This window comes from Pyrus communis, chromosome 8 (genome assembly GCF_041283825.1).
Source record: "Pyrus communis isolate YQ-2024b chromosome 8, ASM4128382v1, whole genome shotgun sequence".
In the NCBI taxonomy this organism is placed as follows: domain Eukaryota; kingdom Viridiplantae; phylum Streptophyta; class Magnoliopsida; order Rosales; family Rosaceae; genus Pyrus; species Pyrus communis.
In genome coordinates this window covers 22,207,061-22,228,811 of record NC_142572.1, presented here as the reverse complement: position 1 = coordinate 22,228,811, position 21,751 = coordinate 22,207,061, and the positions used below count along the sequence as shown (strand labels likewise).

The 21,751-nt window shown below is 34.9% G+C and overlaps 2 protein-coding genes and 1 long non-coding RNA gene across 6 annotated transcripts; all 3 read left to right on the top strand.

The window, feature by feature from the left end:
- The first annotated feature begins 321 nt into the window (after positions 1–321).
- On the top strand, positions 322–3,799 carry LOC137716762 (alcohol acyltransferase 9-like). Its single transcript, XM_068456144.2, has 2 exons — positions 322–839; positions 2,710–3,799. The coding sequence occupies exons 1-2, from the start codon at positions 408–410 to the stop codon at positions 3,637–3,639; spliced, it is 1,362 nt and encodes a 453-aa protein (XP_068312245.2). The 5' UTR covers positions 322–407; the 3' UTR covers positions 3,640–3,799.
- Positions 3,800–8,845: 5,046 nt separating this feature from the next.
- Positions 8,846–12,319, top strand: LOC137718356 (cyclin-T1-3). Of its 4 annotated transcripts, none has more exons than XM_068457890.2 (7): positions 8,846–9,027; positions 9,456–9,697; positions 10,367–10,448; positions 10,674–10,808; positions 10,888–11,060; positions 11,186–11,337; positions 11,634–12,319. In XM_068457890.2, exons 2-7 carry the CDS (start codon positions 9,462–9,464, stop codon positions 12,125–12,127), a joined length of 1,272 nt encoding a protein of 423 aa, XP_068313991.1. In that variant the 5' UTR covers positions 8,846–9,027; positions 9,456–9,461; the 3' UTR covers positions 12,128–12,319. The 4 variants fall into 4 exon arrangements, with proteins under 4 accessions (XP_068313991.1, XP_068313988.1, XP_068313990.1 ...); XM_068457887.2 differs by having other exon boundaries at positions 9,344–9,697; XM_068457889.2 differs by having other exon boundaries at positions 8,846–9,043.
- Positions 12,320–15,212: 2,893 nt separating this feature from the next.
- LOC148695363 (uncharacterized) lies at positions 15,213–17,464 on the top strand. Its single transcript, XR_015965694.1, has 2 exons — positions 15,213–15,527; positions 16,152–17,464. It is a non-coding gene; the product is annotated as an uncharacterized LOC148695363 (long non-coding RNA).
- Positions 17,465–21,751: the final 4,287 nt, after the last annotated feature.

Below are 21,751 nucleotides of genomic sequence, written 5' to 3'. Positions count from 1 at the left end.
GTCATGTAACATGATATATCTTCACTAGACATCTATCTCATCACATAACCTAATTACGTGATGAGACTGAAAAAGCGATATAATCACGGTTACACGTAAGGTTTTGCACATGAATAGGCAGTAATTTGCAATTAACAACTTTGCCAATGACTTTTTAATAATAATGGAGAAGTGGGGGCATATTGTAACCCCTAATACACACGCCCTCTTGCTAGCCTTACCCCACAAAGGAATCTCATCGTACCATCCCTCATATCCAACCGTAGATATTGTTTCTCCACTCTACTACTTAGCTACCTAGCTCCCCTCTCACTTGCCTTGTCTCTCGATTATCTCTCTCTCTCTCTCTCTCTCTCTCTCTCTCTCTCTCTCTCCAGAGCCATCAGCAACTACTGCAAATAAGCAAGATGTTAAAATCTCAAGAACAACTTCCAGATTGTTACTACCCAAATCAACCAATATTAATCGGCCCAAACTCCCCCACCCCAAAGCATTGCATCCACCTCTCAAATCTCGACGACCAAAAGTTTCTCAGATTCTCCATCAAATATCTCTACCTTTTCAAGAAATCTGTCAACTTAGAAACCCTAAAACATGCCCTCTCTAACGTCCTTGTTGGCTACTATCCATTGGCTGGGAGGTTGAGAAGCAACGCTGACCATGACCAGAAGCTCGAGGTTGACTGCAATGGAGAAGGTGCTGTATTTGCCGAGGCTTTCATGGACATCACTGCTCAGGATTTTCTTAAACTTTCCAGCAGGCCAAACAGGTCTTGGAGGAAACTCTTGTACAGGGTGGAAACTCTCAGTTTCTTGGATATTCCTCCTCTTGTTATTCAGGTCAGTCCGATTCCGTATATTTTTTTTCTCCTTTCTTTTTTCTTAATCGAACTTGTAAATTTCCCATGGAAAAAAAAAAAACAAAACAAAATCTTCTAATGAAACAAATTAACTTTGTAAGTATATTGTCTTGGTGAATAGTAATTCGTTTGGAAGTTGCTTTGAAAATCACGTAAAACGTTTTTAGAAAAAATGTTTTTGAGTCCAAATTAAAACACTTGAAGTGCTTTTACAAGATTAACTTGTATTTTTACTAAGGTTTGGCTCCAAAAATGTTTTCTCCACATGCACTTTCAGCCATTTTAAAAGTAATCCTAAACGAGTTCTAAATTTTTCTCTAAGGTTCACATTTTTTTTATTTTCTTAGATTAATATATAAAATAGTAATACCGCTTGAAATTAAAATTTTAAAAATACTTTTGACGTTAAATATGGGAAGTTTGGCATTTTCTCAACTGCCCTTGGTGCTCCAATATCTTGTGGAATTACCACTTATAAGAAAAAAAATTTATTGTGACCAAAACACGGGGGCACATCACATGTTTTTATATAAATTATGAGAAATTTAATTTTTTAAGTTATTAACATTTTAACACACACATCCTATTATTTGTATAATAGCACGTAATGTACCACCTGATATACTGATCACCCTGAAAAATTTCTTCACTTACATAGGTAAACTATAACATACCAATATGTGCATACACACACACACACTTCCAAGGTTTTTTCTGCCATATGGACTTTCCTTTTCAATCACTTATCTGAGGAAATAGAGGAAACAAAGTTCCACTGCATGGTCCTACGCTCAAGACAGACAAGTCGCTTTTTCACCCAACAGAACCAAAAATATCGGAAAATGAAATGTGGCCAATATCTACCCTTGGTCCACCAGAAACAGGGTTACTTTTGTCTTTCCGTTAATGTGACGCCAACCTTTTCAAAAATTTCAATCTAAATCTTTGGTAAAAATTCTAGTCCTAATTAAGTGAAGAAAAAAAAATTTAGAATCTCGTGAGTATAATAAACTTAGTGTTCGATTCTCTTCAAAGTAACAAAAGAAAACCGTCACCTCTCCTTTATAAAAGATCTTTATCAATAAAATAGAAGCGAAGGAAAGTTAGCTCATGTCCATCATATAGGAAATAGGATAGGTATTTAGTAGTAGTCATCCTTTTTCTTTTGAACTAAACGTTAAAGAAGAGGTGGAGTGCCCCATGTCATTCATCCATGTTGCTCCGAAGATAATGATGACCCAAGACTCCCAAGTTGTGTGAGTGACCCCTTCTCATCTCATCATACTACCTAGCCTGAGACGATAGATTTCACCTTTAGGGTTTGGTGAATTTCATTTCGTGCTTTTTTTTTTTTTTTTTTTTTTTTCTTTTTTTTAGTGCTTTCATTTGCATCCAATGTTTTCTTTATGTTTTTTTGTTCACCAAAACGTTTTTGCACAAATTTATCACTTTGCACCCTTAGTCCTTTTTCAATTTAACATTTGTTTATTACTTTTTTGATAAGACTCTAAAAGAACTTGCACTAAATTATGAAAAAGAGGATTCGACTTGTGGAAGGAGAGACATACACACTACCATGACTAAGCTACCTAATTTACATCTACGAAAGTTGTTTATTACGTAAAAGAAAGATAATTGTGAGGGGTGTGACAGGCAAAATTGGATGGAATCCAACAACTTGAGGTAAATTTGTGATTTTTGAAAATTTAGGTCCTTAACTTACCAAACAAATAATTCAGGGAGTTAATTTCAAATAGTATGATAGTTCAAAAGGTAAACATTTTACCATTTTTATTTTCATGTATACAAAACTCCGTATTTTTTATATAAATGAAATTCCAATTTTGTAGGTTACAAGTCTCCGTTGTGGTGGAATGATCATGTGTACCGCAATCAATCACTGTTTATGCGACGGCATTGGCACATCCCAGTTCTTACACGCGTGGGCCCACATAACAGCCAAGCCAGATCTCGATCCACCAATCCAACCGATCCACTCTCGCCACGTGTTAAAATCCCGGAGTCCTCCAGTGGCAACCTTCCGTCATCCTCAATTTACCCTAACAAGCAACAACGGCCACGTGGACATAATGAGGCTGCTCCAATCGCAGCCGCTTGTCCCCACATCCTTAACCTTCTCCCACTCCGACATCCTTCACCTCAAGAGACGATGCGCACCCTCGCTAAAGTGCACCACTTTCGAAACCCTGGCATCTCATACGTGGCGCTCCTGGATTAGATCATTGAATCTGCCACCGTCTCTTAACATCAAGCTCCTCTTCTCCATGAACATACGAAAAATGTTAAACCCTCAGATCCCTCAGGGCTACTACGGCAACGGGTTCGTGCTAGCATGCGCCGAAACCACCGTGAAGGATCTTGTCGGTGCTAACTTGCGGCACGGTGTTAAGTTGGTTCAACAGGCCAAACAAGATCTTAATGATGAGTATGTAAGGTCGATGGTTGACTTATTGGAGGAGAAAACATTGAAGACTGATCTGTGCGCGAGTTTGGTTATATCGCAGTGGGCGAAGTTAGGGTTAGAGGATTTGGATTTCGGAGAAGGGAAGCCATTGCATATGGGGCCTCTAACGAGTGATGTTTACTGCTTGTTTTTACCTGTTGTTGGAGATTTGGATGCTGTGAGAGTTCTCGTGTCCGTGCCCGAAAGCTTGGTTGAGAAATTTGAATATTACATGACAGAATTTTCATCTGCTGAAGAAAGAAATGGAGATCATCGTGCTAATGGATTCCATGCCGAAGATCCAATGGAATATTAGATATTTGGTTGAGGATTAATGAGAATTTTTGTTTGTTCATTTAATTTTTTTATCCTCGAGTCTCAGCCAATGTATCATGTATGATTATAATAATGGGAGCAGCTCACTACTGTAAAATGAGTATTGATAATTAATTGTAAACTGACTGACAAGTTTTTAATTTGTTTGAGTGTGTTTTGGTTTGTGCGACCATATCAAATGCTATTCGAACTATATATATATATATAAACTCCATAGCCCAACCCTAATTGGTTTAGATATTTATATATATTCGAGAAAGACTAGAGTTGGAGTTTTGTAAACTGACTGACAAGTTTTTAATTTGTTTGAGTGTGTTTTGGTTTGTGCGACCATATCAAATGCTATTAGAACTGTATATATATATATGTGTGTGTGTGTGTGTGTTTATCTGTTGAAATTAAACTCCATAGCCCAACCCTAATTGGTTTAGATATTTATATTGGGTTATTATACAAAATGGTCTCTGAGATTCAAAATCAATAGAAATGGTCTTTGAGATTGTCCATCATCCACATTTTGGTCATTCTGTTAAAAACTCTTTGGGCAATTTTCAAAGCTTCGTAACTCAATACTCAATGAAATCGAGTGATTCAAAAATGAAAATCATACTTCTCGATGAGATGAAGAGAATGGTATCTTTCTTTACTACTAACTCGCCGTGGTTTGGCCGAAAAAATGCTCAAAAATGGTTAGCCACTTTCGAGCTGTTATCTGACCAAACCACGGCAATTTAGCATTCGAAAAAGGTACCATTCTCTTCGTCTCGTCAATAAGTATTATTTTTGTCTTTGAATCACTCGATTTGGTTGAGTATTGAAGAAGTTTACCCAGTTTCCGGCCAGTTTTCCCTCGAACCAGTCACCTTTCAGCCTATTTTTCGGCCATCTCTGGCAATCATTGGGCTTCCAAATGGTATAATCTTATTCTACACTTTTCTATCTTCATTTTGATATATTATGGGTTGAATTTGATTAAGAAACAATTGAGTTACAAAGCTTTGAAAATTGCCCAAAATCGTTTTTAACTGAATGACCAAAATCAGGGACCATTTCTATTGATTTTCAATCTCATGGACCATTTCTATTGATCATGCAAATCTCAAAGACCATTTTGTATAATAACCCTATTTATATTTGGGAAGAGTTGGAGTTTTATTTGGTAAGTTATTTCATGTGCATCAATTAATAGGATGACTGGTTTTAATTACTAAGGCAATAAGTGATTTTTGTAAGGAAGTAATTCTATGAGCTAAAGTATTCTAGTTATAAGTTCATTAGGGTTTCTTAAATCCGTTAGTGGGTAGGATTCTAGAAGCATTGAGCATTACAATCACAACCTTATATAGAACTTCACATTAGTACGTGAATAAGGAGCAGTAGTGCATAGATAAGCATGAAACATATTTAAGCTTACAGTATGATACCATGCAACACGTGCATGACGAAGATGATCGAACTTGCACATAACGAAGTGTATATCATTTTTTTTTGTCTATATCTTTTTTTCTCATGTGATAAGATTTGATAGGTTGTGTACTTTTTTTTTCCACATGGCGACACATCTCAAACACAATTAAGTTTATATAAGGTTTACTTAAGTATCTTAAATCCAACATTAAGTTCAACAATATTAATTGGTAGTGGGAAAAGTGATGGCCATTACAAAATTCCATGTGTTACGACGTGTAAAGACAAATCAAAGTTTCATCATTTGGTTGCCAATCTCGTTTTACTTTAATTTCCACTGCAAATTAGCACTAAATCTTTTTCTTGTCAATTCACAAGCTATGCTATACTAAGGGCATCATACACTATAGGAACATCATAATTAGGTCCACTTAATTTTTCATTACGATCATATAAAAAATTTCAGAGGCAAAGATGTTAGGAAATTAATCATACGCATACATATACCATCTCTTCCAATAAAGTTTTTTTATCTTAAAAATAAAATGGGACTCGTGACACTCCTCCAATAGCTCGATCATTCAATTTCTCATCAATCCTTAAGAGAATAAGGTATCTCCTTTGTTTTTTGGTCTATGGAGGCCTCTATTATTTAGCATGCGTGTTCTAAAGATAACTTAATATAAAGTAGCATATAGTTACATTAAGGTGAAGTGATATGTGTGTGTGTGTATATATATATATATATATATATGTTTATGGGAAATACATAATGAGAATCCAAGCCGTCCAAATCATGATTTGCTCCCAAATTGCATCACCTTTATTCCAAACTAAAGCGATTAAAATGTTTGCTTTAAGCATGCACCCCAGAACTGAGAAATGAAAATATAAGTGAACGATAAGCATCTTACGTTCTTATGAATAGTTAATTAACTACTTCTCAAAGGCAGGCTAAGAACTGTGAAGATATGAAAAAATGCCCTACATCGAAAGTTTGCCTGAACGGTGTGTGTGGCTCCATAAATAAGATTAGGTTAAGAGTTGAAAACGCAGGTAAGAGTTAACACTTAACACTTCCCTAGCTAATACTATAAATAGCAACAAATTATCAATTCACAAATAAAGCCTTACCTTTCACTTTAATTTATTCATAAAGTAATTGTTGGTGGTGTGAACGTAATCTTTGTTCGAGTGTGCTGACAAAGATCGATCTCAACTCATCTTATCTACCCCATCGGTTAGATCGGTGCATGTTATCTTTTTGGAGGAATCTGAACTGAAGTGTACGCACTTCACCTATTTTGCACAAGATATGATTTAAAACAATTGATCAAATATATGTCAATTTCCACGCTTACAATCGTACTCTTGGAAGATATAATATACGTCCACCACCATCCAAAAACTCATATATATTTGGTTAGCTAGGATTCACGGACACACATTATCAATACATATTTTGACACATATTTTTTAGGTCTGCTCTATAATGTATTTTAACAAACAAACCGTCTATCTTTATGCCTTACTTCAAAGATCATGTCTACTAAAAATTACCCAAATTTAAAACCATACGTATGTTGGATTAAGTTCAGTGTTTCTTTGTAAAATCAGATTCGTCCATTTTCTTCACAACAAATAAATGTCTTAATAATTTTGGATTTATCGAATTTTTTGCATGATCTATGAATACTGTAGTAAAATATAGACAGTATCGACCCTTGATATATGTACATTACGGAATGGACCTTCAAAATGTGCTTAAAAAACATATGTCCCTGACCGAAACCATATATATGTAGAAATGTTACATTACATATATAATATATTGAACACAATGCTTTTTTTGCCAATATTTTTAAGACGATGCTCCACAAGTAGCAAAATGTAGTGGGTAATTTGATGTATTTTATCAAATATGAAGACGGCACATAATAAACATATAAGTTAGTAATGATTACTCGAGGCCACTAGGGCACTACTAGGTTGCAAAGTAATCTTTATAGACCCACATGAAAACAAATCTAGGATCCAAACGTGACACTTTAAAAGCATGCACACACATTATATATATTGTCCATTTAAGTCCAAGTTTTATAGTTGTTATTTGCTTTCTTTTGTTATTTTAATGGTACAAGTACATATTAGAAAAATGTTGAACACAAACTTTATTTCCTTTTACATATCGTTGTTTAATTTTGTCAATTGTTTATGATTTGTAGTTAAATCTAATCGCTAAAACTAAGGAGGATGTATGAGAGGTTAAAAAATGAGTGTGAAGAACAGCTCCCTAATATGATTATAGGCTTAACGAGTGTTGTTGCACTCCAAAAATGTATTACACACTATTTTTGAAGTGCTCATGTACCACCCTTATAAAATATAGGTAGGGACCAAATTGATATGTTTGGTCAATTTAAGGACGAAATTGATCAATTTCAAATTAAGAGATCAAAATGATGAGTTAATTAAGTCAATTTTAGAAACTATTTGAGAAATAAAAACCCTATAATATATGCATATTTTTTCTGACTATCTTCACTTCAATTCTTCTAGCCTTGCACTCCCAAGGATGATAATCATTTTCCCTTTATTATTAGGTTCACCTTTTGAAAAACGATAGTTGTTTGCTTTTAGGTGCACTTCGTTTGTTATATAATTAAAGAATTATCACCCAATTATATATAAAGCTTGAATCGTATCCATCCATTAAAAACAGTTACATTTAATAACTTTCAACCCGTTTGGTACAAACCAAAACTTCAAATCCTAATTCAAAACTTTTCATGTAGTAGTGGAGGTGGGTTGTAGTAATGAGTGTGCAATGGTTGTGAGGTGACATAACAACATGAAATGACATTGTCACATTGATAATAATTGAGTCGGTGCTGATTACTAAATTGATTTTCGTTACGTTATGTAGGATTATTAATTTACTTTTGTTATAACACATGTATGAACTTATTTAAATCATAGCAAAAATTTATATAAGCAATATATTATAAGTTTCCCAGTACTGTGTTATCCACCATTATTATAACATGAATTGTTTAACTTCACACTACATCGTAATTGTCTCACTAAAAAGTTTCTCATTGTTGTGTCTTCAGTTCACATATTCACATATGAGAAATGCTATCAACTTTGCATTAACTTTTGTATTTTGGTCATTTTTACTTCTTTTATACAAAAAAACAAGACGTTTATTGCCTCTCGAGTTTTTTTTTTTTTTTTTTAACATTAATTCCTAATCAAAAGCATTAAAGGTGTTTTTAAAAAAATGACACGTGTGATTTGTAAAAGTGAAAAAATCCAAGCCAAATGTTAAGGAGGCTCTCTAAAAAGTAGAAATCTTCATGGACTCTCTGACACCTGATTTTACTTCAATTATCGTGTCAATATTATGAAACATTAAGGCAAAAACATGAAACCGAAGAGAATCTATGGAGAGCCCCACTTTTGAGATAGTCCCTTAGAATTTCTCAAATTCCAAATACCAAGTTAGCACTCCCCTCCACGTAAGTTTTAGTCTAGAGGCCCAAGACCCAGAAAAGTTGGAGGCCCAATAGCAAGTGCTTCGTTGAGGCCTGAGCCCAGTTTTTGTCAAGCGACATGTCGTATCAAGAAGGTGTAGGATACCAAACCATAGGCACAACCGAACACCTTGACTTCGCAAGACCGAAGTCCGCGGATGGTTCAAACCACGTGCCAGCTAAGCGCGTGGATGGACGCGCGATGCGTGCTTTCGAAGGAAGCAAGTCAACGCAGACCGAATTAGTTAACGGTAGCGGACTTAGCAATTCTAGCCTTCTAGGGTTTCCGATTTCCTCCTTTGCTAACGCACACCGACGCCGCAGTGAGCTGTCCGCCGTCGTCTCAATCTTGCCTCTTTTCGCCGTCACTGTTTCCTCGTTTTCATCAAACACCCGGGAAACCTAGGAACCTCCTACTGCGAGAGGTACGAGAAGGATTCGGTTAGTGTTTGATCTTTCAGATTTTCTTTTTTCTTTTTTTAATTTGCATTGTTTCTGGATACTGTTTTTCCTGTAAAGATATAATCTTTACTGTGATTTAATCACTATTTTGGCTTGAAAATCTTCAATTTTATATCTTTTGTTTTTGGGTGAAACTGTAAATTGAAATTATAACTGGGTTTTGGTTTGAATTTTTGTGCTTAATTGAAAAAATAATTGTAATTAATTTTTAAAATTTTGTAGTTAATTGTAGTTAGGTGGAGATTGCTTAAGTAAATGTTCACCTGGTTTATTTTATAGGTTGATTAATCCGTGTTGTGATTGAGATGCTAAAAACCAATGTTGGTTCATCCGTGTCGTGTTGCGAGTTTAATTTTGGTGTGCTGTGGCGTTATGAATTTATGATTAAAAGGTGACAATGGCTAGAGGGGTGCCCGGGAATCCTGCTGAACCAGGGGTTGCGGAAACTTCAACTGGCATCTGCATCCCGGAACCAGAGGAACCCCAGTGCTCTATGCGTAAGTGGTATTTTACGAGAGAGGAGATAGAAGATTATTCTCCATCTCGGAGGGATGGCATCAGCCTGAAGAAAGAGTCACAGTTGCGGAGTTCGTATTGCTCGTTTCTTCAAGCGATTGGGATGAAGCTTAAAGTGTAAGTTCAGTTGATTTTTGTATTGATAGTATCTTGTGGTTGTCTTACTATACGGCATGTTTTAACTTGTTGAATCCTATAGAATAGTCTTCTGTTCTCTGCATCTCTTTTCGGTTTTTGTACTGGCTATATCTTAGATAACTCTACAAACTGTGCTGTATTCTCTCTTAGCTTGAACATTGTTTTTGCTTACATGCCTATCAGCCTCAAATAACAAGAAAATAAACTTCCGTAATGTTGAAGGCATGTTCTTTCTATGTCACGTTAATTAATCTGGCTATATATTGAGCTAACTATGAAGTTCTCTATTTGCTTATTGTCTTGAGATAAGTCGGCCCCCTTAAGACTGTTAAGTTCTTCTTTTGTGTCCCATTATCTTTAGCATTCTCCAAACTTTTTAATGTTGCCATAATTGATTGGTTCAAACCTTCAACCTTTTTAGCCATCGTTAAGAAGATATAGATATTTTCTTCTACTCAATACTTTTGTATTTCGTGAGGTTCCACCAAGACCCTTTAAATGCGATTAATAAATTACTTTGGGGGGAAGATTTTTGCTTTCTATCATCTCCCTTTTCTGTTCATATCCTGCATCTTATTAATCATTTATTGCAATTCCGCAGAAGATAATAATCAATAGTAAAAGTGATTACTACTACGTATCGTTCAGGTCTCAGACGACAATAGCATGTGCAATGGTGTTGTGCCACCGGTTTTACATGCGTCAATCTCATGCTAAGAATGATTGGCAGGTAAAAATTTTGTCTGTGAATGATTTTTAATGAAATTTAGTAAGATATTGATGCAGGAGCATCTACAAGTGTCTTCAAGATTAATTGGCCCTCTAGCCAGGCTAGGGGTCTAATTAGTTTTGGATTTAGTTACTATTCTTGTCTATTTATTTGCCTTGCTAAAGATTTTCTGTTTTATGTTATCTGGACCTTCTGTTTAACAATATGGTTGTATACATTTCACAGACAATTGCAACTTCAAGCTTCTTTCTGGCTTGCAAAGTACGAGAAACGCCACGCTTTTTGAAGGATGTTGTTGTTGTGGCGTTCGAGATGGTGCACAGTTTAGATTCTTCTGCCTTACAAAGTATCAAACAAAGAGTATGTAGACACACCCCTTTTACGGCATTATACATATCCTTGTAATGATGGTTGCTTATCTTCAACCTTCTGCATTTAGGAAGTTTTCAATAAGCAAAAGGAATTGATTGTGGTTGGGGAGAGACTTGTTCTGGCAACAATTGGTTTTGATCTTGACATTCAGCTTGCATACACGTCACTCGTTGCAGCTTTAAAGAGTTTAAATATTCTCCCCGACCTTGCTCAGGTGGCATTGAATTTTGTTAATGACTGGTGAGCATTGTTTAATTCCTTATAGGAGCTTTGTGTGTGTGTGTTTTAGTGCTGAAGCATAATTGGATATTACGTTTGTTGTTTCCATAATTGGTCTTTTATATGAATGTATCATGTATGTGCAGCCTTCGCACATCACTGTGCTTGCAGTACAAGCCCCATTATATTGCAGCTGGTTCAGTGGCTCTTGCTGCCAAAGTTCAAAAAGTGAAACTACCTACACAACAGGGAAAAGTTTGGTGGCTGGAGTTCGATGTTTCACCAAAGCAATTAAATGGTGCGTTACAAGTCCTTACTTGGTTTTTATCCTTCTATTATATGGATTCATGAATCATGATCTTTGACGTGTGTATTAAATTCATTTGCTGATATCCTCACGTAGTATGCTTTACGTATGGTTCGTATTTTGATTAATGCGTTTTATTGTATTTCATCAACAAGTACACATGGTTGTTGGATAGTGTTAGATTTCCCTCTCTCTTGGTACTTCCATTCTATTCATACATCAGTACTTGGAATCGTATATGTTTTCCTTTGTTTTAAAATGTCTATAACTTATATGCACTTTCTCAGAGGTCATTCAGCGGATGATGGGGCCAGGCGGAAAAAAAGCTCTACCGCCCGAGAATGGAAGAGTTGTTGCATCTGAAACACTGCCTAGAAAGCCAAGTGGTATTGACGAGGGTGGTGGGGACGAGATTAAACCAACAAAAGAAGAATTGGATGATCAGAACTCAAAATGCAAGATTGCTTCTGCATCTGAAACTCTGCCTAGAAAGCCAAGTGGTATTGACGAGGGTAGTGGGGCCGAGATTAAACCAATAAAAGTGGAATTGGATGATCAGAACTCAAAATGCAGGACTGTTTCTGCTCAGACCAACGGTAGTAAGATTGATGTTGATCGGATTAGAGATGCTATAAAGAGGAGAAGGCGCGATAAAGTTGTAAATAAGAAGTCAGTTCATGCCATAGATGATGAGATAGATCCTGAAGCCTGGATAGTGAGTGAGCTTGAAAATGGAGTAGAGCTACAAAATGCATCCGCAACGAAGAAACAAAGGTTGTGAGTTTTTTTATGCCGTTACAGGCATCTTCCTTTGTGTATCAGAGTGTACTTCGGTTAGAAACTCGATTCTTCTAATTCTGTAAGTAAACTTCTTTTTTTTCGTCGAAAAATTGTGTATGTATTTAAGTAGAGGGTTATTCTAGTTATTAAAATCTTGCAGTATACATCTAAATACAGCAAATTTTCTGCCTCATCTGATGTATGAAATTCAGGTACATTATCTGTCTGATGCTTTAATAATACAGTGGATCTTCTCTCTTGTAAATAACAAAAATAAATAAATGTGAGGGATTAACCAGAAGTTGGGCTTCAAAGGTTAGCTAATTATTGGGCCTTCTGCAAGAGAGAATAACAGGCTGATCGGTCCTTTAAAGTTTGGCCCATTTTAGTTTTGAAACAAAGGTAAAGTGCCGATTTAGTCTCTCAACTATCATGTTAGTGAAAATTCAGCCGCTGAATTTTTTTTTTTTGATAAAATAAGTCCCTACATTCATTAGAACTGTTAATTTCATCCTTAGCATTATATTTAAAGCTATTTTATCCAATTTTTCATCAACTTAAGTCACTTGACATATTTTAGAATGTAATATCGTCATTTTCTCACATATAAACCCTTAACATTTCATATAGGTTGCAAATCTAATGTCTAATCTATCCTCCAAAGTTAACTTCATACACTATTTCTTTGTGGAAATTTATCTATATACCATCTAATGTGTATCGCATGCAAGTAAAATAACTTAAATTGGCGAAAAATTGAATATGGTAGCTTCAAATCTAATATTAGGGATGTATTTGGTAGATTTTTATAATCCAGTGATAATTCAGGGACTAAATTGACAGTTCATCCTAAATAACACCAAGTCATTTCTCATCAATTTATACTTTTTTTTTTTTTACTTTTTCGAATTAGAGTTACTTCTTTTTTAGGATGCTTAAACAAAATGGTTACTCTTATCACATTTTTCCTACAAAATTTGTACCATTTTCAAATAGAGACAGGACCCACATGTGTTGGTGGGCCCTACCTCTATTAGAGATGTTGTACAAATGTGGTATATAAAATGGAAGAGGATCATCTCTAGATCCACTTTGTGGGGATCCTAGGGATCCCCACATCCTAGTCGTTCATCGTACATTGTGCAGTTAGTTTTTGTCAGGTACTATTTGTGTGTAATTTTAAATGAAAGAAAAAGTCAAATGATTTCTGACTATACGATACACGATTAATGGCTAAAATGTGAGGATCCCTAGGATCCCCACAATTTGGATCCAGATGGGATCCAAATCCATATAAAATGTAGTAGGCGTATCATTACTCATATATTTTTTTTTACAAACAATATTATCTACACTAAGAGGAGGGAGTGGGCTTAGCCTCACAATGAGTCAGCAATAATAAGGTTCAAATTCGCGTTTGACAAGAATCGAACCTAAGACCTATCACTTAGAAGAAGATACGATTGGACCGTGGTACTAAGTGTCGTATCATTACTCATACTTAAAAAATGCAAAAGGCCAACATAACTAACTACGTGACAATCAAATGAGAGATATTTACCAGTGTGCCTGAAAAACGGGTACATACGCCATGTCATTATATAAGTAGATGAACACTTAAAAAAAAACTTCTCTCCACTTGTGTAATAAAATATGGCGTACCACCTTCGCGTTTCAGACACATTGAAAAATCTCTTAGACCATCTCCAACTATTAGGCTAAAAGTCAAATTTTTTAGCTCGGAAATTTTAGCTTTTAGCCCAGAACACAGTTTTTCTGCTCCAACTCTTAGACCATCTCTAACCCTTGGGCTAAAAGCCAAATTTTTTAGCCCGGAAAATTTAGCTTTTAGCCCAAAAACACATTTTCTGCTCCAACCCTTCTGGCCTAAAATATTAGCCCGGGATTATTAAAGAATGAACTTAGGCCAATTTTTTTTTCTTAAATTAACTTTTTTTTTAAAAAAAGAAAATTATGTAGACTATCGTAAATTAATTTTATGAACATTTTAATCTAAAATATTTAAATTTGGATAAATATTGAAAAATCATTAAATCTTTCCACAAAGCAAGCCATGTTGAACAATTTGGAAATGGAAAGAAATGGTAGAAAGATAAATTGGAAGATTTGTAAGAGAAAATTGAGTTTTGTATGGATGTTTGAACAAATACATAGGTATTTATAGAGTTTTTTGGTGAATTTTGAGTTAAATAATTTCTTTTTTTAATTATTTTAGCTGTTGGATTTATATTTGGGGCGTTAGATCATTTTTTTTTTTTTTTACCGTTAGATTTGATTATATTCGATCTCAGTCGTTGGATTCAATGTATTTTAAAATAACATTTAAAAAAAAAATTTGAATCTGGACCGTTGGATCAACCAACGATCCAATAATGCTAACCATCCGATGAACAAAAGAGCCGTTGGGCTCATAATTGCTTCCGACAGCGACCCTAACAGTGGGTCCCACCCTGTCGGGCGCTGAAGGCTAACGCCCGCGTGGGGCGAGTGACTGGGGAGAGAGTGGGCTGGGCTTGGGCAAGTCCACACGTTTCTGGGCTAATTCTTAGGGGGAATTTGGCCTTACTTTGGCATTTGGCTTGGATTGGGTTGGGGTTTTTTTTTTTTGGGGGGGGGGGGGGGGGTGGGGGGAGGAATAGATGGGTTAATTTGGCTTTTAGCCCAGGATTGGAGAGAGTCTTATGACCTAAAATTTTAGCCGGAGATTATTAAATAATGAACTTAGGCTTTTTTTTTTCTTAAATCAAATTTAAAAATAAATAAATATGTAGACTATCGTAAATTAATTTTATGAACATTTTAATCTAAAAATATTTAAATTCCGATAAATATTGAAAAATTCCTAAATTTTCCACAAAGCAAACCTTCAACTTTCACCAATCTTTCAACCCTGGGCTAACTTTCAATTCACCAACCGTTCAACACCAAATTTTCAATTCACCAACCATTCAACACCAAACTTTTAACTTTCACCAACCGTTCAACACCAAACTTTCAAGGTTCACCAATCGTTCAACTTTCATCAATCATCCTCTATATAAACATATGTCCAATATTAGTTGATCACACAACCTTCAATCATCCTCTATATTCACCAATCTTTCAAATTTCAAAAAGTTTTTGTTTCCTAAAAATCCTCAATATCTCATCAATGGGTGATAGAAGAAGGCGTAGTATAGCAATGCAGATGGCACAATACCAAGCAAAGATTGAAATTGAGGATGCATAATTGTTCAACGCCAAAGATGAACTTGTAAACTCGTTTATGCAATCTGAGCACCATGACGAATCTAGCCATCGTGGTTCTGTCACGAGACGTTCATTTGTGCAGTGTGATAAAGAAGATTGAGTTTTGTGTGGATGTTTGCACAAATACATAGGTATTTATAGAGTTTTTGGGTGAATTTTGAGTTAAATATTTTTTTTAATTATTTTAGCCGTTGGATTTAAATTTGGGCCGTTAGATCTTTTTTGTTTTTTATCATTAGATTTGATTATATTTGATCTCGGCCGTTTGATTCAATGTATTTTAAAATAACATATTAAAAAAAAATGAATTTTGAATCTGGACTATTGGATCAACCAACGGTCCTTAAAGCCCAGCCCTTGGATGTGAATTATAGCCGTTGGGAATAATTGGGTGGCCGACACACGGCCTGATAGCGGGGCCCACCCTGTCGGGAAACCCTTGCAAGCACACCGCGTGGGGCACATTGGCTTGTGGGCGGGCCTAGACTGGCCCAAGTGCCAGTGAGTCCACTCGCATGGGGGGGGGGAATAAATGGGAAAATTTGGCTTTTAGCCATTGTTGGAGATAGTCTTATAAACTGGACAAAGTGAGCTCATTCTATCATCACGAATAATTGAATGATAGATCTTTTATTTGATGAATAAATGATTATTGTATTTTTTTTCTTTTCTTATGCACACGTTTATTTATATCTCTTGATTCTTCATTAATAATTATGGGTGTAATCACTTAATGTTTACTTTCTCTTTTGCAGATGTCAAGGTTCATTCGTACACATGTGCGACATATTTTTCTTGATTTATTTGAAGCCTTTGAAAAAAGCATGGGCACTGATCACTTGGCATGTTCTTATATGGCAATTGAATATAGCCATTGAAAGAACATGTTAGTGAGTACCAAATTAATTAAGTTAAAACCATTTGGAATGTCATTAGGTATAGTGGATGCAAAAGGGGCCAAAGTCATAAGAGATTCGTTCGTGATAAATTGGTTATATCGAGCTTAAGTCAAGCAAGTGAGAGATTCATCATTAATTTTTTTAATGTCAAATTAAACATACTTGAAGTTTTCAAATTAACAGAGAATACCTCACCTCTAACGATAAAGGTGGCAAATCAACTAATTTGGTACCTTCATTAAGACCCATTTAGTTTGATTTCATCTTACACCGTCATCACAATTACCAATCTCACCTCTAAGTTACGGTGATATCAAATTAACCAGGTTTTAATGGATACCCATTAACAATCCAATAACTAATTTACCACCTCTACTTAACGGTCGGTAGCAAAAATCACCTTCAATTACAGAGATTTGTGGCTGAAAACCAAAATCTAGCTAGCTAGGAAGATGAGGACTCGCATAGATTAATAACGAAATATTATTTAGGGTTCAGTGGGCATAGAAAGCAAATGACAAAAAATTAAAATAAAAGTGATGGCCCCTTAGTGTTGGATTTCATGGCCTTAAGTTTTGACAAGCATATATTCTTCTGTTCCAGTTATTTGTCATCTTCTCAAGACACACCTTTAAATCCTGCAACTTTAGACCCTCCTTTTTAGGGTTTTTGCCACATATTTTCTTGAAAAGTTCATTCTATAATCGAGTGGAAAAGCATCACCAAATAATGATCATGGTAAACAATTGGTAGGAAATTAAAGAGAGCGAAAAAATATCTAATTATTACAACTTCTTAATTAATCTCTAGCTTGCTATAAGGTGTCTAAACATGCAAGTGTTGTATATTATATGTGTCAAAATACTTGTCAATTGCTCCACAGTTTCCTCGTAGTGAGATACAGTGCGTTTTATGGGGATGTAGCTTCAATTCGTGGTGGCGCAGTTAATGTTTAGTGTTAGTTTAAAGTTTTAATATTGTGAATTGTATGCACTTGGTTTTGAATTATAATGTGTTTGTTAGTACCCTTCATATCTTATAGACGTCTTTGATGTAAGGTTAAATTTTATCTAATGAATATTTCCTATATATAAAAGTGAAAATAAAGTATTATCATCATGTATCTTATTCTTTTATGAAGGGAAAGGAAAGAAAAAACAACATTTTCATGAACTTTATTTATATGTGTGCGTGTGTGTGCATGTGTGTGTATTTGATGTTTACCTTCATGTCAAGAGAGACTTTATTTCCCAATCCAATGTGTTCTTGTTTGGAGCTACTAAAGTTCTTTTAGCATCTTTCAAGTTCTGTATATGATTTAATTTTACTACAGTTACATACGACCTTAGAATCTCTTCACAGCTAGTAAACCAGACTAAGAAAATTCTTGAAAAGATTGCTTATCGAACCCTTTTGGGTTTCGCAGTAATTTCAATAATTATATATAGGTCTAGTTTCTTTGACAAAAAAAAAAAAAAATATATATATATATACACACACACACACACACATACACACACACACATATATATAGGTCTAGTTTAATGTAGAGAATCAATCAAATCTCACCCAAAACCCTCTATGCCTTCTCTGTAACTTATCTTATTTGTTGACACTAGATCATTCATTTAAATTTTACTTAACAATGTTATCTCTTTAACTTATCACTTCAATAAAAAAATAAAAAAAATTAAAGATAAATTAAGTCAAAATGACACGTGTTACTCAATATGACATAGAGAGGCCATAAAAGATTTTGAGTACAAAAGATTTGTACTGTTTAATGAAACGCGAGGCTGACGTACGGCTACGATGACTAGTGATTGGGATTGAATTAAGAAGGTTCTAATATTCGTTCCACTAAGCATTGAACAATACAGTGAAACTAATTAAACACACAGTGTTATGTGTACGTGCCAATTATACTAAAGTAATTAGACAAAAAATATTGATATATTTGGAAAAGTTTACGATAAAGTAGCCAGGGTTATATTATAAGGCAACAGGGTACGTGCCACAGACCTAGTGAGTGCGTGACCCTGGCGTTGACTAGCAAGGACTCCAAAGAGACCTGTTATCTCTACTTAGTTTAATTAATGATGGTGATGGACACTAACCCTAAAGTTATTAATCATAACAACTTTGCTTTTTTTGTAGGTTATGGGACATTTTGTTTGGAGATAATTTGGATTAAATAATGCGTCGACGAGGGGTCTAGGCAGATAGAGCATTCAGTTTTTTTGGTATGCTTACTAGGAAATTATATTTGCACATACAAAATCGTATTGGGGAAAGTTGGAGTTCGATATTTCAGATGCAAGGACGAATGCTCTTAATTACTTGGTCTACAAACCTCTTGTGATGTGAATTATATCTATGAATGAGATACAATGGATTTGAATGACTGTATAAGAAGGAGCGACTTGTTATCATTTCAAATTGAAGTCCACATCGTTACCCACTGAGGAAGTTTGTTTCCCTCAGTTCTTTTTCAGATGAGATTATAATTAACTTTACTCTGCACATGCATTAAAGAAAGTAGAGAAGAGACCTTTCAACCGAAGCTAAGTTCAATAGTTTGGTTAATTTGTTTTACCATAGCTCGTGGCGGTGGCTTTTCTTTTCCCATATGTGCATTATCTTCCTCAAGCTGGAGAATGATTCCTAGGGTTGATGAGAAAATGATTACCAAAATTATTAAATTTCTGAATATTTATAAAACAATATGTGTGTGTGTATATTTTAGAGAAAAACTTTCATGAGAGGACACCACTATAGTAGTAGGGGTGTGCTATCCACACACCCCTTTTTATTTCTCACACACCCTTTGTTAATTTCTATCCGTTGATCTTCTTCAATTCATTCAATCCGATGACCGAAAATTAGAAGGGTGTGTGAGAAGTAAAAAAAAAGTATGTGGATATCATACCCCAAGTAGTATATTTCAAATTCAAACTAATCATATATTGTTATGTGTTTTAATTTTCACACATAAAGCGTGATTAGTTTGAGATACTACTATACTACCACAGCGACATCATGTTTTCATAACAAATTGTATAACATTTATATATCCTATGGCACAAAAAATATGAAATGTTGATTAGTTGGATTCTCATTTGAATGCATGATTGAAAGATCAACAAGTACTACCTAATAAGGGCAGAGCAAGTTTGAATCATTTTTTTTTTTTGGAATTGTGTTTATTATAGTTATTTGGATGAAAATACTAATTGATGCATATAATGTATGCAACCATTAGTTGCACATTCATAAGGCCCGAATATTTTTTTTTTTTTCAAAGGAAACGAATTATTAAGATGTACGAATCTTTGAAGAACCATGAAAGTGAAAATAATAATTGAAATTTCTATTGTAAACCAGATGCAGAAGCAGCTTTAGCGAAATGAATCTTGGAAGATAGTGAGAGTAGGAAATTAGTTGAAAAAAAAGGTGACAAGCAAGTGAAAGAAAGAGGGGAAAGAAAAAGCTCTTGATAAAGAAGAAAAGCTTTAAAGAAGAAATAAATAGTTGGAACTTTGAAGAAATAAATAAATTGAATTAGTGTAGTTTGTGAGATTGGTGGGCATGCATGCTTGCTGGAAGGCTAGCTAAAAGGCGAAAGAGCAGGCTAAAAGAAAAGTTAAGCTCGCCCATGCTCTCTGATCTCACATTCCCCTTTTTCGTCTGATGTGAACTTTGTGGGGCTGAGAATTATAATATAGCCCCTTCTTTTGATGGAGAATGACAACTTAATCAGACTTTAATTGTTCTTTAATTCTTCAGCTAAATGTCTTTGTCAGAAGCTCAAACAAATATTTGATGGAGAATATAATCCATGTTCACAAGTATATATAGTTAATATTTCGATCCCACCCTTTTTAGGGTTAATTAGTGAGGCTAAACTAGCTCAACCCTAGCTCCCATTGCAGTACTAGCTCGACCAGATATAACAAGTAGCTGTTAGCTTTAGTTCTTCCCATTGAACATAAATGCACTTGCAGATAATAGTAACACACGGAGTAGGATTCTCTTCCCTCCATATCACCTCCCCTCCCCTCCTCTTCACTCTGCTTTGTCTTTTCTTTCTATAAAGAAACCAATATAAGATGTTGACGTGGTTTAATCATGAGTGTTCAAATAAGATGGGACGGGAGAGACAATGGGAGAAGAGAATCCAGATCCGTAACACACACACACATATCTTAAATATCGCATCTGTTCAGACTTACATGTACAGAGGCAGCCTCAAATTTATCGTTATTTTTTTAAAGTAGCAGACAGTTAGTTATGTACATCAAATATTTATATTTTGTCTGGCAAGAGTTTTTTTGGGTTAGAGAAATTGTTTGCCACTAGCAGCTAGGAGGTATATGATTGAACAATTAATTAGGTTACACTTGTTTTATCCTGATCTATTTCAACCATCATAAACAAGTATTTTGAACATATATATTTTGATAGTATTCTACTCTTGAATAAGGAGTGAATTGCCTGCCCCTGCCTCCCTCATATTTGCTTCGTCTACCTCAAGATCTGGGCCGGAGAATGGCGAAAATACTAGATATATAATTGACAATATCTGCTGTACTCGTACAATTAATATTTATTCAATTTGGCGTCTACCATTTAATTTGTGCCATATGTGTACAATATCGCTCTTCACATTTACAAGCTTCTGTTGTTCTATATATATATATATATGAAGTTATATACATATAGATAATCACGAAAGAGATCCACAGATTTGAAAGTAAAAATGCAGATTGTTCAGTTCGTGAAGAAGCCGATCATGCAGAATAAAAGTTTGAATTAGAAAGGTCTTAGATGTCCTAATTAAATATCAATCTTCTCTATAGATATCTCCACACGAATCTTTGATTTGTAACAGATGTGATCAATCGTCAATGTTCGTCTAATCTACTCAGCTTCCAATCCATATGCATCACAAAGTTGCTTTAAAAACCAAAGAACAAAGGCTATAAAGTGGAGACCAATCGTATGACCAAAACATAGAAGCAACTGTACTGTCGTTGAACCTACACACATGAATGGAAATCTCTTTTTGGGACAAGCCATTCCTAAGTACGTACACATCTCACTAACCCTAAACTATACCCGGTATGCTATTGATCTACTCAGTCGGACCTTCTTGTTTTACCTTCTTTACCATTCTTCTCATTTTCAATGTTACACAATGATTGGAGCTATTACTTTCTATTTTACCCTTTATTAAACATCAACTTTGCAAAAAATTAATTAGAAATTGTTTGACCGTTTTGTTGAAATTTAAAAGTTTAATTGAATAACATGATTTGTGTGTTATTGGATAACCGTTAGATGACTAAACAATTTCACATTTAATTTAGCATAGTTGGTCTTTACAAAGTGACCTTGAAACTATATGGTTCGTATCATTGTGCAATATTGTAGAATTATAAAAAGAGACGAGAATG